This window comes from Saccostrea cucullata, unplaced genomic scaffold, assembly GCF_032062105.1.
Source record: "Saccostrea cucullata isolate Sc308-1 unplaced genomic scaffold, CSIRO_AGI_Scuc_v1 ctg626, whole genome shotgun sequence".
Classification (NCBI taxonomy): Eukaryota; Metazoa; Mollusca; class Bivalvia; order Ostreida; family Ostreidae; genus Saccostrea; species Saccostrea cuccullata.
The window spans coordinates 431,264-453,774 of NW_026931150.1; the positions used below are offsets into that span (position 1 = coordinate 431,264).

The 22,511-nt window shown below is 33.4% G+C and overlaps 1 protein-coding gene across 1 annotated transcript; it reads left to right on the forward strand.

Moving 5' to 3' along the window:
- The first annotated feature begins 429 nt into the window (after positions 1-429).
- On the forward strand, positions 430-21,180 carry LOC134231597 (E3 ubiquitin-protein ligase NEDD4-like). The gene is made up of 12 exons (XM_062713578.1): positions 430-580; positions 681-766; positions 16,607-16,691; positions 17,003-17,041; positions 17,213-17,266; positions 17,594-17,703; positions 18,380-18,494; positions 18,849-19,054; positions 19,301-19,420; positions 19,812-19,989; positions 20,357-20,401; positions 20,988-21,180. The coding sequence occupies exons 1-12, from the start codon at positions 542-544 to the stop codon at positions 21,012-21,014; spliced, it is 1,104 nt and encodes a 367-aa protein (XP_062569562.1). The 5' UTR covers positions 430-541; the 3' UTR covers positions 21,015-21,180.
- The last annotated feature ends 1,331 nt before the right edge of the window (positions 21,181-22,511 follow it).

Genomic DNA, 22,511 nt, shown 5'->3' on the forward strand with positions numbered 1-22,511 from the left:
AAATAGCCTAACTGCAGCAAAAAATGTTGGGGTTGGGGCTCCCTGCACCCCTCCCCGCGTACTACTACTTAGGGTCTAATTATAATATTATAAGTCTCTAGTTTTCGTGTCGGTGCCTAAAATATTTTTAAATAGGCCTATGATCGATTTTCAACTCTACATTTTCAAGAAAGTGAATTTTTGATAAATGAAAGTGTTTTCACCATTCTATTAACCATGTTAACATGATTAAAATCATGTATGCCGACATGGTAATTGTCAATAAAGTGAAATGAATTGAAAATCAAATGAAGGGAAACATCATACATCAATACATATTCTCAAGTATGCAAAAAAGTAAATATTTTTCACTGTTTGGCAGAATTTCACGGATCGTAAGCACTCGGTCATTTCCGTCAGTTTCCGTAGACGAACAGAAGCGGGTTCGTCATTCAAGTTATTACAACATCCGGGTATTGGGCAAGAATGGAATATAGGTCATGCCCCTAATTTTTTGTCAACAACTAACGTAAACTTTTTCCTTTTAAATACAGAATCAGACATGGCCTCGATGAGGACGTTTGGTTTGAGATATATGCCTGTAAGTAATTCTGTCATTGCAAGCATCTCTTTCAAGAGATGTCTGATATTTTTTTTGTAGTCAGGAACATTTTGTAATCCAAATTCACTTTTTTTAACAGGGTGAACCCCCAGGAACAACCCGACTGCTAAGAGTAAAAGTGTTAAATGGCGTCAATTTGGCTAAGAAAGACATTTTTGGAGCAAGGTAACATAGTTATTTACTATTGTATTAATCAGAATATCCAATACATAATTTTTTCAAACATGTTCGAATTTCCTCGTCACATGTCAATCCTTTCAGTTCTGTCTTGTCTCAGTTAAGTGCTTCATTTATGAAGTATTTAACTATGACGAATATTCAGACTGGACATATACACAGCAACTTAAATTTATACAGTACAATTAGTGTGTTTTACAGTTTGACTGTTGGGACGAGTGCAGTCCTATTCATCTAGCTTACGTATGTACCAGGTCCAGCACAATACCCTGATAAAGGTATATAGCTTGATTAAGCTATTTAGCTTTATCAACGTATTACAAATACCTTAATCAAGGTATTTCTTGTAAAGAAAATACAAAAAAAAAAAATCTAAAAAAATTAAATTTAAAAGTCGAATTATGAGTTGTGGTCTGTTTGTCCACTCATGCATGAAAAGCACTCTGGTATCAAAAAGCATAAAATAACGTCTCCTCACACGACATGCTTTTATACTGATTTCTTTGTGTTTGAGTACTTTCAAGAGATAATCCAATTTTGATCTCTTAATGATAATCTAAATATGGGGCATGTCTCTACCTCAGTGACAGCAAGCAAATGTATAAAACAGATAATGAACAGTCTAGACGAACTCCAAAAACGGCGTGAACTCCAAAAAAGAAGTCTTTGGCTCCGTCATGCATTGCGGCAAAATGGCTTCCGATGTAAACAAACGATGGATTGTCGTTCGCTTTCTCCACAAATACGACTGAATAATGGCTGTATTTAGTAAACTGTGACTGGATTTCAATTTTTGTTGAATAAATAATTGTACCCATTAAATTATTAAGTGGTTATTGACTTATTTATCGCTCTGTATTCTTGCATAATAGTGATTTGGGATATACGTACGACACCGGGATTCAATAAAGTCGGTAAGAATTAATTTTCTAACTTAATTTATTGTCCCCTTGATTTAAATTTTATGCCATTCCTACTATAAAGATGCTTAAATTTTACTTCTAAGACACTTATATATCGTTTTTTTTTTTATGAAAAACCGCACAATTTTGGCGGCGGAGCAGAGATATTAACAGGTTCGATTTGAGAAGACTTTTTAACCGTAATTTTAAAAGAATGATTTCTTTTAAGTTCTTAAACCCATAGATTATAATTCTAAAAATGTTTTCATGATTATATCTATTCATATGTGAAAATATCAGGTATATAGCGATGGTGATAACTAACGCTTTCAATATTCAGATGTCATACAGGATTATATGACGAAATAATATTACAAATAGGTAAAAATTCGGTCAATGTTTAACAGTTACAACATATATATTTCATTGTTCAATTTTACATATTTTTCCCTTTTATTATATATTTAATTCCCAAACGTTTATTTTTCTTTGTATTTGATCTAACTTGAAACGTGAACTTTCTTCAAAAAAGCCTCGGAGGAAATGTGGAAACTGAATGGATTCTCATGTAACTGTCACCTGATCGACTCTTATTTATGATTAAAACCATCAATTCATTACTTTTTTAATTATTGGTAAGATGTATTTACAATGCAGTTGCTCATTGCTGATCTAAACATGCTGAAATTCATTCGTACACGATAGACATGAAAGACAGAGGAAATTCGAACTGAAAATTCGCCAGCGTTCCTTACTTACAAAATAAACTTCTAAAATCAGTAAAAGTAGTTCTAAAATGACTAACTTAGTCACTACAAACAAATTATCAACCACAGAGATGTTTTCATAAGATTACGACTGTTTAATTTGTATTTTGTATCCTACTTGTACGATGTCTGGCTGAACCTCGAAGTTGGTCAACTTTGACTTTAAATTAAAAACTATTTGCACATGAAATCAAAATTCTAACAAATACGTTCTCTAAAACCATTTATTATTAATTATTTCTGAGAACTTACATTATTGTAAGGTAATCCAATTTTTTGCAAAAACACTTTTTATAAGAGCCCACTTTTCACGATTTTTCACCGTTTTTTATATAACTGCGCATGCGTTGGACTCGTTTTTTGGAGTCTTTTCTGGACTGAAATTCTCACTTCCGTTAACGCCGTTTTTGGAGTTCGTCTAGACTGATGAAGGTCTGGTAGTGAGTGATTAAAGCATAGCTTGCACTAAGAGCTCTTTGTGGCATTGCATATAGGAAGGGAAAAGTTCAATGATTTAAGACTATATTGTTCAAACTAAATTTTCTCACTCAGAAAAAATGATATTCACATTTAAAATTTCCTGTAAATGTATATATCTGATCAGATTACTTTCTTAGGTAACCATGCAGTCACAAGTTCGCAAAGAGGATAAATTTCTTGCCAATTAGATAAAGGGTTGATAGAAGGCTCCTCATTAAAAAATAGAACTTTCTAGACTTTGTTTTGAAAATGCAACCATACATTTATATGTGACTGAGTTAAGTCCAATCTTTTACTCTCCAAATGTATCATGTAGTTTGAAGAGGCATCGACAAAAAGTTTAAGGTATACAGGTTTTTTTTTATATATCAAAAATAGGTACAGTGAAACTTCTCCAAACCGGCCCCCCTGGAAACCGGCTCTCCCTGAACATCGGCCAAATTTATAAGTCCCGGCGAAATTCTTAACATTTCTTTACACATAAAGTCTCATAAAACCGGCCACCCCTGAAAACCGGACACCGGCCACTTTTCTAAGAACAAAAGTTAAGAAACATGGGAAATTTCCCCTCATCATACCGGCCACTTTTTTATTGCAAGAAATTAACTGTCATTGGCCGGAGGGGTAATAATGACCGGCCAAAGGTGTGAAAAATAGCCTACCCACCATAAGTCAGAGGTGTGAAAACTGAATATGCCATATGGTCTCATAGGGTTTTCTATTGTTTAACCGTGTTGAAGGGGTAGTCATCATGCCAGACTATGTAAATGGCCGGTCTAAGTTGTGTACATAATTATTATTAAAAAAACATTAAACTTGAATTTATAAAATATCAAGCAACTAATAAATTTAAATCACAGAATGAATCAACAAATTATCGCACGCCATATTGCATCATCTTTTTAAATGCACATAAGTGGCCTTAAAATTGGATACAGTTACATAATGCTAAGGTAAAAAAAAATACGAGTAAAATGTTTCCAAAATATACATTTTTTAATTAAATTATCAGAAGAATTGCTCAGAAATGTTTTAATTATTTACTTTTCACTGAAGTAAAAACAAGTTTTTTAATAATGACGTAAGCGATAGACAGATACATGCAGTATACTGTATAGAGTCTAGTTAAGGTAAAGGGTCTGGTTTATTTCTTCGCTTATTGTTAATAAAGTAACTTTTTATGTTTTTTTTCTGTTTTATTTTTAATTTTTTTTATAAAAATCAACATGTATGACGAATTTATCCTCACTAATAATAATTTATTTTTTAGACCTTAAGAATACATTACTTTTCTGCCGATAATTAATAACATGTTGACAGATAATTATGATAGACACTAATTATATATTTTTTCTAGCATCTGTCACATATTAGTTCTGCAATTCTTCAGTATGTTAGATTCTCGGGAAACCGGCCACCCCACTAGTCCGGCCATTTTATTCAGTCCAGCAGCTGGCCGGTTTAGAGAAGTTTTACTGTATGTCTTTTAACCACAAGGAACCACAAGGAACCACAATGAACCCCAATGAACCAAAAGGACACCACAATGAACCACAATGAACCTCTTATTTAATTTTAATGAATCTAGATATGGTTTATATGCATTTTTTAGTCATTTGAGTCATACAGGTGACCTATTTCTATCTGTTATAGTCCGACATTGTGCTTCCTGTCTGTCTGTTTCCTAATCTTTTGAACCATTTCAGTTTCTTTTCTTGAACAGCTTATCCAATTTCAACCAATGTTGGCACAAAGCATCTATAGGTAAAGGGGAGCATAAAGAAGATATTCAGTGGATGTAATATACCGTATAAGTAGAATTTTTAGCGAGGATTTAATTTTTGCATTATTAGCAAGGGTGCTGACATCGCTAAAATTGAATACCGCTAATTGTAATAGTTTCTTTAAGTAGCATTTTAAAATCGCTAAAATTACTTCTCGCTAAAAATAAAATACCAGTTTTTAGGTAGAAATCGCTAAATTTGCGTCTCGCTAAAATTTCCTCTTATACGGTATACTGTTTAACATACATCTTCACTCAGATTTTGAAATCCAAATCTTTTTGTTCCCCTTTACCTATACAGTAAAACTCGTTTAGTACGAACACGGATATAGAGAATTCACGGATATAGCGAAGTTATCTTGGATCCCCAGCTATGTGAATTTAACATATTCCTTATACGGATATAACGAATTATGGATATAGCGAAATTATTTTATAGGTCCTGGTGACTTCGCTTTAACCGAGTTTTACTGTAGATGCTTTGTGCCAAAATTGGTTGAAATTGGATAAGCTGTTCAAGAAAAGAAGCTGAAATGGTTCAAAAGATTAGGAAACAGATGGACAGGAAGCACAACGTCGGACTATAACAGATAGAAATAGGTCACCTGTATGACTCAAATGACTAAAAAATGCATATAAACCATATCTAGATTCATTAAAATTAAATAAGAGGTTCTTTGTGGTTCATTGTGGTTTCCTTGTGGTTCATTGTGGTTTCCTTGTGGTTCATTGGGGTTCATTGTGGTTAAAATGCATACCCTCAAAAATACACAATTCTGCCTTGTACAAGTGGTTGCTACATGTAATTATTTTTATGGTATTCATAATTTATTATATTATTAAATATTTTATACATGTATTACAATACTTCAGTGTTTTATCTCTAATAAAAACTGGAAACTGCCAATGGCCATGAGCTTTCTCACTATGAGTTTTTCACTGGGTTTGAACTTGAAATCTGAGATTTAATGCAACTATCTACATGATCTAGAGTTACGTCCCTTGATTGGGCTCTTTTCATGGATCACTGAAATATGATACAAATTTTGCATACAACTTTCAAGAGTATAGCCTGCAATATGGAAGAGGAAAATGAAAAATTTTTTGAGAGTCTCTTTCAAAGATCTCCATGTCCTGCAGTGAGATTTGAACCCACAACGCACAAATCAATTCCTTACACTGTGACACTGGAGTTAACACTCTAAACATAAAATGTAAGAAAAGTGTAAGAAAGAAGTCCATAGATGTGGAAAATTTTAAAAGCTACCAAAATTTACTGGAACTAAAAATATAAAACCTTAATTTTTTTTTTCTTGAAATTCAGGTCATTGCTCACTTTTCACATTTAAAGAGAAGGTTTTTGACTACTGGTAGTAGTAATTTGTACAAATTTTGCCCAATTATTTTGTAAGTTAATTTTTAAAAAGTACTAGTGTCTGTAAGATTATAGAAAATATAAGATTCTAGAATCACAACTAATATTGATTTATGACTATTAGAAAAACAATAAAAAAAAAGTTAAAGTACTCATAATCATTTAGCCTGCAATATTTATTTACATGACATAATCAGGAAATTTCACTTGGAAGTTTTGATAGTTACTTAGATTTTGATTGGTCAACTCAAAGTTCATTCTGACATGAACCTGAATGGGATAACATGTTATGGGTCAGAATTACCCTAAATGCCAGCAAAGATCAATAACACAATTTAAACTTAACAATAATTTATTTACAGAAATATATAATAAGTATATGAAACATAAAGTACAAACTTAGCAAGAATCTAAAAATACATACATCAGAGTGTCCGTTTCTGCACACAATGTCCCAGTGAAAATATATCTCCCAGTTATATCTCAATAGTGCTTATACGACAAAGAATCCACAATTATTATTTATGCATTGAATTGACAGGGTATTTATACAGTATTATAAATCTAGAATATTCTAGAAATTGTTAAAACATGATATTACTGGAACAATCTGGACATATACAAAATTTAAGAATGTTCTAGATAAAATGACCAAACATGTTGACCACTCTGGAATGTTCAAGAAACTTAATGTTACTAATTATATACATAATGAAACAATACACATCTCACAACACCTCCCCCCTTAAAAAGTTTGAATGTCAATGAAAAACTTAAATTGTAAAACATGTACATTAATACAAAATCTAGTATGTTTACGATACTCTTGACAAGGCGTCTGCAATAACATTGTCTTTGCCTTTGATATGCTTAATTGTTATGTTGTATTCTTGTAACAACAAACTCCATCTAGTCAGTCTTTGATTCTTGTTTGACAATTTATGCAAAAATGTCAGGGGGTTGTGATCCCTATATACAAGAATTGGATGCAAAGTAACATTCAAATAAACATCAAAATGCTGTAAAGCTAACAACAAAGCAAGGCATTCCTTTTCAATGGTGGAATACTTTTGTTGACATTTTGTAAGTTTCTTTGAAAAATAAGAAACAACTCTATCTACCTTATCACTATGTTCTTGAAACAAAGCTGCCCCGATTCCAGCATCACTAGCATCAACAGTAAGCTTAAATTGCTTAGAAAAATCTGGAGTTGACAGAACTGGGTTGCTCATAAGGACAGATTTGATTTTATGAAAGGATTTTTCACAGTCCTTTGTCCATTCAAAGTTAACCCTCTTTTGTAAAAGATTTGTAAGTGGACTAACAACTGAGGAAAAATTTGGACAAAATTTTCTGTAAAACCCAGCCATGCCCAAAAACCTCATTAATTCTTTCTTGTTTGTAGGAATCGGGAACTTTGCAATAGCTTCCGCTTTAGCCATAATGGGTGTAACATAACCTTGACCTACTTTATGACCTAAATACTCTACATAAGCATGACAAAATTCGCTCTTCTCAAGATTCACAGTTAAGTTTGCTTTAGCTAAAATGTCAAATAAAGCACGCATGATTCAGAGATGTTCGTCCCATGTGTCGCTGTATATGTCGACATCATCAATGTAGGCCTCGCATCCCTCAAGATCTTGAAGAAGGGAGTGAATCATCCTTTGGAATGTAGCCGGTGCGTTTTTCATGCCAAAAGGCATTACTTTATACTGGTAAAGTCCATCTGGTGTAGCAAAAGCAGATATTTCTTTTGCTCTTTCTGTTAACGGCACTTGCCAGTAGCCTTTCAACAGGTCAAATTTACTGACAAATTTCGCGTTTCCAATGTTGTCAATACAGTCATCGATTCTAGGTATTGGATATGAATCAGTTTTGGTAACAGAATTCACCTTTCTAAAGTCTGTACATAATCGGTAGGTACCGTCCTGTTTTGGTACAAGAATACACGGTGAGTTCCAATCACTTTTACTAGGTTCAACAATGTCATTGTCCAACATGTACTGCACTTCCCTTCTTAGGTACTGCAATTTTATTGGATTCAGACGGTACGGATGTTGTTTGATAGGAAGAGCGTCGCCAACTATAACATCATGACAAGCTGCATTAGTTTTCTTTGGAACATCCGAGAAGATTTGATGATACTCATTCATCAAGTTTTTAACTTGTTCTTTTTGGTGAATGTTCAAATGTCCAAGTTTGGCATCAAAATCAGCCAAAATTTCTGAGTTTTTCAAACGAACACTCTGATTACAATCTTTCTCATTCATTTCTACACTCGTATCACTTTCAATACAATTTTGAACAGTCTTAGCATTGGCTAAAGTGGAAACTGGTTTTACAGAATTTCGGTCACACCTTTCAAAATACTCTTTTAACATGTTAATGTGACAAACCTGTTTCTCTTTACGTCGACCTGGTGTCTTAACTACATAGTTTACATCACTGATCTTGCTTTCAATTTCATAAGGGCCATAAAATCTGGCCTGTAAAGGATGACCAGGAATAGGTAAAAATACAAGAACCTTATCACCTGGCTTAAACACCCTATTTCTGGCATCTTTGTCATACCACATTTTCATTTTCATCTGAGAATTCTTCAAATTTTCTTGTGCTAATTTACAAGCATTGTAAAGTTTTTCTTTGAAATCAGACACATAATCTAAAAGATTAAGATCACTAGTCTCAGTCAGCCACTTTTCCTTCAACAATTTCAAAGGACCTCTAACTGTATGACCGAACACCAATTCAAAAGGACTGAACCCAAGAGACTCCTGGACTGCTTCTCGTGCAGCAAATAGCACAAGATGAACCCCTTCATCCCAGTCTTTTTCATACTGGTAACAATAGGTCTTCAGCATTGTTTTTAGGGTTTGATGAAAACGTTCTAGCGCTCCCTGGGACTCAGGATGATAAGCAGTTGATCTATATTGCCTTATACCCAACTCATGCATGACTAGCTGGAACAACCCCGACATAAAATTTGAGCCTTGATCCGACTGAATTGCCTTGGGTGCTCCTACAAAACTGAAAAACTTGGTTAGGGCCTTAACTATGCTCTTTGCCTTTATATTCCTTAGAGGTATGGCTTCAGGAAATTGAGTGGATGTACACATAATGGTAAGTAAATACTGGTTTCCAGATCTAGTCCTAGGCAAAGGTCCTACACAATCCACCAACACTCGACTAAACGGTTCTTCAAAAGCTGGAATGGGTTGGAGAGGAGCAGATGGTATCTTCTGATTTGGTTTACCTACCATCTGACAGACATGGCATGACTTGCAAAACTTCGAAACATCCTTTCTTAGCTTAGGCCAATAAAAATGACTCAAAATCCTATTATAAGTCTTATTGATACCTAAGTGACCAGCCATAGGTGTATCGTGAGCTAAACTCATGACATCTCGACGATAAGCAGCTGGGACCACTATCTGGTGAACAACACGCCACACTTCATCTGGAGAAGCATCAGGTGGTCGCCATTTTCGCATAAGGATGCCATCTTTCATATAGAAGCATTCTCCAACTTTAGTAGCCTCTTCTGGTGGAAGTGCCCTCTTACTAAGTTGAATGATATCTGGGTCTTTATGTTGTTCAGACTTCAGAGAGTAAACGTTCTCGGCTGAGGATGTCCTTGCCTTGGTTAACTAGTGGATGCAACTCATCATCCACACCACCAAATTTTGGTAAAAGTTCTTTCTTCTCTTGCTTCTTGATATTGTGTGGTTCCAGGCTTGTTTGAGTGCCATCAAGGTCAGATAAGAAAATGTCATTCAAATCAATATCAACAGAGGAATTCGTCTCGTCAAAGGCTTGAGTATGGTCTGCCTCCATTTCTCGTCTTCTGGCCATCGCTCTAGTAACAGCACAGGCTGGATAAATGTCATCATCTTCATCATTATACATGACATCTGGAGTGATCTTCTCACAAACTATAGGATCTGGTACAACTTTTCCACCAGCTAGATCGTTGCCTAACAACAAAGAAATGCCTGGAACGGGAAGAGTAGGTCGAACACCCACGATAACAGGTCCAGTAACTAAATCTGACTTCAAACTAATTCTATGCAGGGGAACATCAATGACGCCTAGCTCCACACCCTGTAATAAAACTGACCCACCAGTAGAAGTCTGCTCAGACAAAGGAAGCACGCCCTCTAACAATAACGTCTGTGCAGCACCAGTATCTCTCAAAATCTGGACAGGTTTTATTTCGCTAGAGTCACCGAGTGAAACAAATCCCTGAGACATAAAGGGTTTATAATCCTCCATAGAATCAACAGAACTGGACTGTGAACCCTGGACATCAGGAGTGTCAGAACAAATCGAAACTAAGGCTTCTCTATCACCTCTAACTGCCGCACAAGCATGTGGTTGAGTTTTATCAAAATCATTTTTTCTCTTAAGTTTAAAGCATTCACTGATCAGATGACCCTTTTTCTTACAATAACTACAAGTAGGAAGCGACCCTATTCCAGACGATCCTTCAACACGTCCTGGACCGGACTTAAAACCACCTTGGGATGGAGACTGGGAACTTGTGAAAGACTGAGACCCTGAACCACTCTTTTTATATGTGTCTGAATTGGTAGAATTACTGCTAGTCTGAGATCTTGATACAAAATTCTTTTTATGAGACAGAGCGTAAGTATCAGATATGACTGCTGCCTCTTCAATAGTTTTCACATTCTTATCTTCTAAATGTGTTTTCAAATCTTGAGGAACACATTCCTTAAACTCTTCTACCAGGATGACTTGGCGCAAATTAGCAAAATTTTTATCAAGTTTCTTAGATCTAAACCAATGATCGAATAAATCTTCTTTCTCTCGTGAAAATTCAACAAATGTTTGATTATCAAACTTTCTATACTTTCTGAACTTTTGTCTATACGCTTCAGGTACTAATTCATAGGCTTTTAATATTGCTGCTTTGACCTTCTCATAGTCTGAACTCTCAGCTACCCCTAGTGCAGAGTATACCTCAGCCGCTTTTCCAACAAGTACACTTTGTAACATCGTTGACCAAACATTTCGTGGCCATTTAAGATTCTCTGCGACCTTTTCGAATTGGGGAAAATATTTGTCTACAGATTTTTCTTGAAATTTCGGAACTAATCTGATGTTTTTTGCTGCGTCAAATTCAGTTTTGACAACTGACGGTTCTGGTTGGTTCTGTAATTTTAATTTCTCTAATTCTAAGTTCATTTCATGCTCTCTTTCTCGCTCTTGTCTTTCTCTTTCTCGCTCTTCTCTTTCTAATTTGTCTAATTCAAATTTTCGCTCACGCTCTCGTTCTTCGCTTTCTAATTTTCTCTTTCAAATCGCATTTTCTCTAACTCTACTTGAAACTGATATTCTGCCATTTTATAAGAGCCTAACTCTGATTTAACTGTATATTCTGGAAGATCGTATTTTTCAAAGACGTTTTCTTCTACTAGTTTGTTTGCAACCTTAATTCTAATGTCTTGCTTTCTCTGAGAGGATTTAACATCTAACCCAAAATGCAAACCTAATGCGATCAAGTCATCCTTTTTTAACGTATCAAAAACCTGAACACTTGGTGAACTAAGAAAGTCTGTGACCGAAAACACCATGTTGATTTCTGCTGGCTTATAATCAAATTTAACGGTTCAATAAACAAAATTCTGACAATAAACTGCAAAAGTGCAAAAAAAAAATTCTTTATCCCGGACGAGCCCCCAATTCTGTTATGGGTCAGAATTACCCTAAATGCCAGCAAAGATCAATAACACAATTTAAACTTAACAATAATTTATTTACAGTAATATATAATAAGTATATGAAACATAAAGTACAAACTTAGCAAGAATCTAAAAATACATACATCAGAGTGTCCGTTTCTGCACACAATGTCCCAGTGAAAATATATATATCCCAGTTATATCTCAATAGTGCTTATACGACAAAGTATCCACAATTATTATTATGCATTGAATTGACAGGGTATTTATACAGTATTATAAATCTAGAATATTCTAGAAATTGTTAAAACATGATATTACTGGAACAATCTGGACATATACAAAATTTAAGAATGTTCTAGATAAAATGACCAAACATGTTGACCACTCTGGAATGTTCAAGAAACTTAATGTTACTAATTATATACATAATGAAACAATACACATCTCACAACAAACATTAGATTCTCTGTAAAGCAAATACATGGGAGTGGATCAGAGATTTAATTCCAGTTAGACTTCTTTTTTCCCCTTCTGTACTCATTTCTCTGTTCTTAATGATAATGCTTCATAAAGGGTTGACTCAATATCAGCTTTGTATAGTTTATAGAATAAAATCCATTGGAAAATGATGACTGCATTTAACAGGTCGGAGAGAATACTCGAAATCGGGTATTATCCGCGAAATCAGGTATAGGAGGTGTAATCACCTAATTAAACATAAACAATGGGATGGCGCATGTTGCCGAGTTAATTTTCATCTAGATACAAATGTTTTCTAAAGGTATCACTAGCCAAGTAAGAATCTGGGCATCAAGATTAATGCGCTCAGGACAACAAATACCCGTGGAGCTCAGTGCATTTCATGATCTGCACACAAAAAGGCATTCGATTTGCTTTATATTTTTCATAATGTTGAAAGTATATGCATCTTCCCCATGTTCATTCCCAACACAACAGAATTGTAAAGTATCAGAATTCGGGAATTTATAATAATTCCACATCAACACGACAAACATGAACAATTTGTAAATAAATCAAATTATACGGAAACACATTTCACACACAAGATATAATGCCATGTATAAACAAGGGATTGTCTATCGTATCTAATTATGCGTCATTAATTACTTTCACATTCATCTTGTGCATAAAATCAAATTTATTTATCAATGTATAAATAATGTAATAATAAGAATGTCTAAAATTTCGGCTAAAAAACCCTCCTTCTCTTTTTTTTTTCTTCTTTTTTTTGGAAAATCTTTTTTTTTTTTTTTTCATTCATACATATTTGCAGAATATGTCTTCAACATTTTAGCAGAGACAGTGATAGTTTCAGGAATACAGCTTATGAGAGAACATAACTGTTGATCGTTTAATTTCGCTAAGTCATCAATATTTTACCATTTCTTAGCGACTTCAAGGAGGGGGGGGGGGGGCTAAAGGCTTCTTGACCACCTCTGACAAAACAACCTGACTGTGTTCTGCATGTGTCCAAGAGACCTCTCCTTTCGCAATTATTGAATTAAATGTTAATGCAAAGTTTTTTGCTATATGTCTTTGAATGTCACGGTCGTTTAAACTCGGTTATATATTTTTAGCTCTACTGGTCAGAGACCAGAAGAGCTTATGCGATAGTAATGCGTCCGGCGTCCGTCCGTCTGTCTGTCTGTCTCTCTGTCCGTCTGTCTGTAAACAATTTTTAAAAACGCTACTCCTCCTACAATTTTAGTCTGATTTCAATATTACTTGGCACACAAGTAGACTACACTAAGATACATAGAATAGTGCATCGGTTTTTGATTTCGATGAACGGTGTTGCCATGGTTACTAAAAATAGAATTCTCTGTGAAATTCCTTTAAAACGCTACTCCTTCTACAATTTTGGTCTGATTTCAATATAACTTGACACACAAGTAGACTACACTAAGATACATAGAATAGTGCATCGGTTTTTGATTTTGGTGAACGATGTTGCCATGGTTACTAAAAATAGAATTCTCTGTGAAATTCCTTTAAAACACTACTCCTTCTACAGTTTTGGTCTGATTTCAGTATAACTTGGCACACAAGTAGACTACACTAAGATACATAGAATAGTGCATCGGTTTTAAATTTAGATGAACGGTGTTGCCATGGTTACTAAAAATAGAATTTTCTGTGAAATTCCTTTAAAATGCTACTCCTTCTACAATTTTGGTCTGATTTCAATATAACTTGGCACACAAGTAGACTACACTAAGATACATAGAATAGTGCATCGGTTTTTGATTTTGATGAACGATGTTGCCATGGTTACTAAAAATAGAATTCTCTGTGAAATTCCTTTAAAACACTACTCCTTCTACAGTTTTGGTCTGATTTCAATATAACTTGGCACACAAGTAGACTACACTAAGATACATAGAATAATGCATCGGTTTTTGATTTTGGTGAACGATGTTGCCATGGTTACTAAAAATAGAATTCTCTGTGAAATTTCTTTAAAACACTACTCCTTCTACAGTTTTGGTCTGATTTCAATATTACTTGGCACACAAGTAGACTACACTAAGATACATAGAATAGTGCATCGGTTTTTAATTTAGATGAACGGTGTTGCCATGGTTACTAAAAATAGAATTTTCTGTGAAATTCCTTTAAAACGCTACTCCTTCTACAGTTTTAGTTTGATTTCAAAATAACTTGGCACACAAGTAGACTACACTAAGATACATAGAATAGTGCATCGGTTTTTGATTTTGGTGAACGATGTTGCCATGGTTACTAAAAATAGAATTCTCTGTGAAATTCCTTTAAAACACTACTCCTTCTACAGTTTTGGTCTGATTTCAATATAACGTGGCACACAAGTAGACTACACTAAGATACATAGAATAGTGCATCGGTTTTTAATTTAGATGAACGGTGTTGCCATGGTTACTAAAAATAGAATTTTCTGTGAAATTCCTTGAAAACACTACTCCTTCTACAGTTTTGGTCTGATTTCAATATTACTTGGCACACAAGTAGACTACACTAAGATACATAGAATAGTGCATCGGTTTTTTAATTTAGTTGAACGGTGTTGCCATGGTTACTAAAAATAGAATTTTCTGTGAAATTCCTTTAAAACGCTACTCCTTCTACAGTTTTAGTTTGATTTCAAAATAAGTTGGCACACAAGTAGACTACACCAAGATACATAGAATAGTGCAATGGTTTTTGATAAGTACAAACCAGTAGAGCTACAGTCTCGACAGAGACTTCTGGTTTACTGTAGGGAAGATTTATTCATCAAATAAAAATTATACAGGTAAACAAAAAGCAACCTGTTATTTTCTGACACAATATGATACTACCAGTAAATAAATTCATGTTTATTTTTTTAACACATTTTTTCTTCATAGATGAGTATTAGGAAAAGTTATTGCCATGAGTAATAAGTATCACAGATAAAATAAATAAAAGAAAACTGTGACATATTGTCTAGAACCAATCAGTGCGTTGTATAGCATATTATAATGAGGTTTTAAGATAGCGATATAAAAAAAAATGCGTAAAATAGACAACAGAAGGTAAAATCTACCCTGTCTATCAAATAGTATAATAAAGAAAGGAAGTGGATATAATTTTTATGGAATTTTTATGTTCGATGAGGAATTATATTCCCAAAAATTAAGACAAGAGTTTCCAAGGCGCAACCGAACACTCCATTATTTCAGTTTGTTTATTAACATGCTCATAAACGTAAAAACTATAAGAAATGTGAAAACTTGACTATGTAATTCATAATTGAATATGACTGTACCTCGATCTATATTGAGATATTCAATGCATAAGCTCATGAAAAGTTGTACACATTGACTTTTATTTATAACCCCCCCCCCCAAAAAAAAAAACAAAACAAAAAAAAAACCAAGAAAATCCTGTTCTCATGACTTCTCGCTCTCAATTTTCACAGAAATGCATAAAATAAAGGTAAAACAGGATATATTGTATCGATTAAAATGCAACCAAAAAATTTACTGTCTTTGAATATGAATTTCCATGCTAATTGACATAAAAAAGATGCTCACCTTCAATTAGCTATTTTCAACCTGTTTTCCCGTGGGTATTTATTTGATCTTATTTTATTTTCTTCTTTATAATAACGTTGGTATTCTATTATGGCAGAGATACACAATTATGACTCGCTTATACTGTACTCTCTAACTCTTAGGAATAATTTATATTTCACATGAAAGGGACGCCATACATTTTTCAGTAAAAATACATAACACGGCGTTAGTCGTTTAATTTCTCTGAAGTTTCACATTTTGTGAATAGTGCACAAATTTGAAAATTAAGTATATGGAATACTTTAATGGGAAATAAAGACAAAAGAAGTGTAGATATTTGTTTTTAGAAATTATATTGAAAAATAATAACGCCATCTTGTCTTCTTTGTTACCCCAGCAGTGTTTGTCGTGTGATTTTAAACTTATTTGACAACCATATAAATTGGGTTTAATAAAAATAAATCCACAAGATACTGATGTACAAGTAACAGTAACTGGCATAATGTGCCGTTGCTTTATCCTTTAGTTTTTATAGAAAGTTGCACGGAATACCCGATTTCGCGGATTCAACGATACCGTAATATCAGGTATTATACGCGATTTCACGGATAATATCCGATTTCTAGTAGTATCTCCGACCTGTTTAAGACAGAAGTTATGTTTCCATTGATTGTTTTTATTTAGGATAGTAACCTTGTAGGATACATAATATTGTACATGTGCATGTTTTCACTCTGTATCATGATATATTGAATTTTTCCTTCACTTTATTTTAGTGATCCATATGTGAGGATTTCCTTGTTTAGAGGGGACAGAGATTCTGGACTCATAGACTCTGCTACCACAGCAACCATTAAAAAGGTAAAAGTTGTAGTCAATCATCAGCAAATTCATTTGTTAAGTTACACAAAACTTCATCTTTGCTAGCCAAGGATTTCGGAGTTTAGAGTCGATTTTGGATCGAAACTCTTGGCTAGTGAAGATGACAAAACTTTTGTTGAAACAATCTTGAGAACTGGTATCATGCATTCTATTCTGAATGACTTGTCTCACCAATGCTGCATGATTGTATTTTTAAAACACCTCAAGGTTTAAAGTGAACTTCCTACACAGATTTATTAAATTTCCAGAGAAAAAAAGATTTAATCCCTGTTTATTTATTAAATTTGCAGACATTAAATCCTGTGTGGAATGAAGAGTTCTTATTTAGGGTGAGTTTTGAACATTTACTGCAATTTATGGAAAAAAAAATAATGATAAAAGTTGAAGCTCTTAAATGTGTTAAAGATTTAAAACATGTTAAGAATTGTACATAAATCAAATATTGTAACATTAATATAATAGGAATGATTAGGATGCTATATTCTGTGTTTCAATTTTAGGTAAACCCCAGGGACAATAAAATATTGTTTGAAGTGTTTGATTCCAACAGAGTGGTAAGCAAGCTTTGGTCATTTGTTTAGTCTCCACTAGAATACATGTATCAGACTTTATTTTAAGATGTGCAATTTCTGTTATGACAAGTTCTGTTCTCAGTTTTACAATATTACCAGTTCAATAGTTCATACTGAAAACAACCAAGTATGCATAAATGTATAGGTTCTGTAAACTGTTTCATGTAAAGAAAATTGTTGCATTTTATTTATAAAGACTTAATACTGTCTATACCTGTAAGTGGACTGAGTTGTGTGTAATAAAGAAAACACAGAAGTATAAACAGTTTACCCTGCTTTCTCAGTATTTTAACATCAATGTTATTTCAGACCCGAGATGATTTCCTGGGCCTGGTAGAAATCCCTTTAATTCACACAGCAATACAGATTGAGGGAGACAATGTAATTGAACCTAAATCCTATCTGTTAAGGCCTCGCAGGTAAGTCATATGTTTTAAGATATGAGTTTTTAAGGTAACGACAATTTTTCTTCAAACCTAACAGTCTTTTTACTTTATGAGTCAAGTGTATCAAGCTCCTATTTTCCTACAGGATATGATTTCCTAATTTCTATGTGTCATAAGTGGTACATAAAAAATGTGCCCTTCTTCCCAAAAAAGACTTTCTGAAAGAAGACATATTGCTTCAAATAGAAAAATTTTTAAAAAGTCATTGGACCCAGCTTTTCCTTGCCCAAGATACATCACTCCTAGAGTGACAGTGTACCTAACATATCTAAGAACTAATTATTTTCATAATGATTCAATACATGTTTTCTTTGAAATCATGTTAAGATCACAAAAAATTAAACTTGCGTGAAATTGTTTGATTATTCTCATTGTGTGTTTTACTATATATATTACGAATTGTTGAGCAAATGTAAAAATTGAAATAAAAGTATTTTGGTAGAATCTTTTCAAAAAACTTTGTCATGCAGAAAACCTGTTACCAATAATTAAACAGTTACTTTGTTACCTATGTTTAGCAGTGTTTGTGTTTTCTTCCTGAATGAAATATTTTAAATTACACTAAACAAGATTATAAAGTTAGAAAATGCAAATATGAATTGATATTGGCACAGTATGGATAATTGTTGTCGTTTTATTTATGTTGTAGTTCTCGATCCCGAGTTAGGGGGAATTTAATGATTTACCTCGCGTATGTGACCCCAGAAGAAGGGGTTGAAACACAGCAGGATGATTCAGGGGCACAGAACTCTACAGAACCAACAGTGAGTAGCTCCTCAGTCAGATTCTAGTTCCCTCCCTTGTAAATTTTAGGGATGCAATCAGAAAAAATTTTGTACCCAGTCTATTGTAAAATTTCTATGATTCAATGATTAAACATCCACTCCCTAATAGTTCATCTCTTTTAACATTAATGTCAGAATATGTTGTAGATCAGGCATACCGAGGAATATGGTCATCTCTTTACATATATGATATATCAGTTATATCACCTAGCAGTATCACCTATCTCTATATTATCATCCCGTTTGTTCTGTCTTTTGGGTCTGTTAAGAAGGAATAAAACTTTGTTTAATGAATCACTTTGATGAGAGATTTCGTATTTTTATCTATGACAGTGGGAGATGGTGGATCTAGACAATGCCTTAGATCAGCTTCAAACAATCTCCTGTACAAACGATGCCTCCGGGGCCTCAGGACCGACCAACGAGGAAGAAAATGAACCCCTACCCCCGGGATGGGAGGTCCGCACCCACCAACCTACTGGGAAAAAATACTATATCAATCACAACACCCGCAAAACCCAGTGGGATCCACCACCTAGGTATCACTTACATTAGCATTGAAAATCTAATTTCTGATTAGTAATAATAAAAAAAGCTAAAAAAAAAAAGTAGATAAATTCAAAATAGTTTTGTTCAGATTCAACTTGATATATAAATTTACTACACAAAGATACTTGATTTTGATTTTTAAAAATGTTGCCAAAAAATAATAATTGCTCTCAAAATAAATTATTATTTTTGAAATTCTTAAAAAAAAAACTACTACTCCATTGTATTTTGTTTAGGGGACAGAGAACAGGAAGTACCTCCCTGCCACCAGACTGGGAGGAGAGACAGGATTCTAACGGACGAATTTATTACGTCAACAGTGTCACGCGAGCCACACAGTTTGAGAGACCTACAAGGTACCAGCAAACAAAGCATATTTATGATTGTTTTGGAAAATCTTTAAAACACACAAAAAGAGCTAAGATATGATGTATAAACTAAAAAAGAGATTATAAAGTAAAGATTTCTATCTTTAAGATTATTAACTTAGAGTTTGTTTTGCATTAACTGGAGAAGAAAGCAATTTAAGGTAGTCCTATCCTTAGGTTCATAAATCAGCAGTTAAGTAAGTGAAAATGTTGACAAAAATATGAATTCACAAATTATTGTATATTTACCCACAGTATTTCTTCAAAATAAATTATATAATATACGAAAAAAAATTATTAAATAGGTTTGTTGCACAGTGCAAAATAAAAAGGGATAAATTGGCTTATTCAGAAAATAAACGATCAGCATATTTTGTAGTGAAAATCAGGAGAGTCCTACAGAGGAAGCTCAGCACAGAAGGATGGAGGCGGCCGAGTTATTCCGTAATCGTCGTCACGTCAGTGTGGAGGACACGATCAGTATGCACAGTGAGATGGCCCTGCCAACCACCGCCACAGGGGTCAGAGATCAGGAGGAGCAGGAGGAACGCAGAGAGGTACAGAATTACACTGATTTAGTCAAACTTTTATTTATCAAGTCTGTTTGAAATGTAATATGTGTATTTAAATTTTTTTTTTGTATTTAGAATTAGTTATTTTATCCGAAAGAGAATCTGTGTTTGTACATTTCTTTTCTACATAAGGGGTGATTATAAAAGGTTGATTCTAATCTACACGTTTTGATTTTTCTATCATGTGGCAAATTTTTAAAATAAATTTTTACTGGCTATGTAAACAGTAACATTAAAAACACCATTTAAAACATAACAAACATATGCATATATTTGACATAATTAAGTGAAAATTTATATCTCACAAAACATAATTCATGACAAAACTTCACTCCTGCATAAAATTTTACAGCGACGATCGGCAAATGTACGTGCTGCCTCAATAGACATTCCAACAGTAAGTCTGCAGTTGTATGTAAACCACTCCAGTCAGTATAAATCATGTTTATAAGCTAAAATTAAAAAAAAATCAATTCCTAGCAAAAACAGGGGGTATGACAACATTTTTTTTATTCTCTCAGTATAAACATGATTTATCAATCAACCAAAAAAAGTGTGTTGTATTAATGCATCTCTGTTTTCTGGCTAAGGCTAGTATGCATTATCACTGACAATGCTTTATAGTTATCTTATTCTGTAGACATACATCTGTGTAGTAGCCAAGGAAAGTGGCTATTGGCAAATGATTATAATTGTGTCTTAAATTATGTAAATTTTCTTTAATGAAATTGTGCATGACTGACATTTAATTTGTATGTTCTGTGATGAAATTTTGAGTAATTGAATTAATTGGAGGAAAAATAACTTCAAGATCTCTTGTGCAGTTCAAAATTTGATATATTTTAAACCAAAATTTTAAAAATGTATGATAATTTTCAGTAGTTTAGCAAGAGATAAATATCAAGGTGTTTAAGATGCACAATTAGACCTTTTAAAAATCTGCATATTACTTTAAACATTACAAATATATTTTCCTTTCATAGATTGTACAAGGTACATGTATTTATTAAAGTTTACGTACAAACAAAATCTTTTTGCACAAAAAGCACCATGTATTTCCACTTCTGTTTGAATAAAATGTTCTCATTTTTTAAAGAAATATAAGAATTTCAGCCATCTGTATTGTACTTTTAATGAATTGCAAATTTATTTTTAAAAAAACACACACATGCCAATGGCACATAAGTTTATTTTTGAAAATTCTACTTTCCTCATCTTGAAATATCTGATGAATTATTTTTTAATTGGGGCAAAATAAGAAAGATGTGTAGTAAAAATTATATTTAAAAAAAACAAAAACAAAAAACAAAAAAACCCATGACTGTTTGCTTGTCAGATGTCTGTAAAACAGTATGAATGACCATCTACATGTACATGTATTTAATAACAGTCTGTTAAAACTAGCATTGTGTCTTACTTTCTTAAATGATTGGCATGTCTCATGTTGAGATTTCTGAATGAAGGAAGCTGTTGCTGCAATACTACATTAACATCATGTGAATGTGTATCATTACCAATGATCATGGTATGCTATTGGTAGTTAATCAAGGAGTCATGGGAGCTATACAAAAAAAACTGTTAAGCATGTACTGAATTTTTTTCTTTCCATGACCAAAATTGTCAGGAGTTATATTTCTATTTTTGACCATTTTATGATTTATTGATATGTATTCCATAATAACTTCAGATTGTCAGAACTGGAGTGTTTTGGTTTTATATATTAGTCTTTGACCATAACGCTACAGATCCCGAAATGGAAATAAGATGCAATTTATGACGCAAGATATTTTGTGCACTGTTTTGGCTAATTTCTCCACTTTCCAGCATTAGTCAATCAACTACTTTCACTCTCTAATGCTAGACACATTGTTTAACCAATCTGTATATTTTATCAATCTCCTGGTCTGTACTCACAAATAAACTCAGATAATTCAAAACAAGCAAGTTTATTTGCGCTGTAAATTGCACCTTATTTACATTACGGGATCTGTAGCATTATGGTCAGAGACTAAAAATATAAAACCGAAACACCACAGTTCTACAGTTAATTCCATAATTTACCATAAAAATGATTTTATTAAGGTATAAGACTGTGTATTGCTTTGATTGATTCATAATACATGTAAATAATTGCTTTTCATGATGAAGTAGTATAGACAAAAATGTATGTAAAGCTTATGTAGTAGCTTCATCAAATATGTAATATTTCCTGTAAAGTGGAGGTTTTAGTCAGATGAGGCACCCAGGTGTCTTAAAGTTCCAGTAATCTATTGCTTCTCTTTTAACTTTCTGAATGTCCTCTGCTTTTACTCAGGCAATACTTAAGCCAGTTTCAATCATTTTCCATAGCATCCATAAATAAAAGAAAACAAATGTTATGAATTTCATTGTTAATAGAATCTGAGGGAATAAGACCGAAACCATCAAACTTAAGTATATTTAAAAACTTTTAGGCTTCGATAATTCGAAAGCATGCTGCTCAAATGATTTTTACACTCAGATATTAC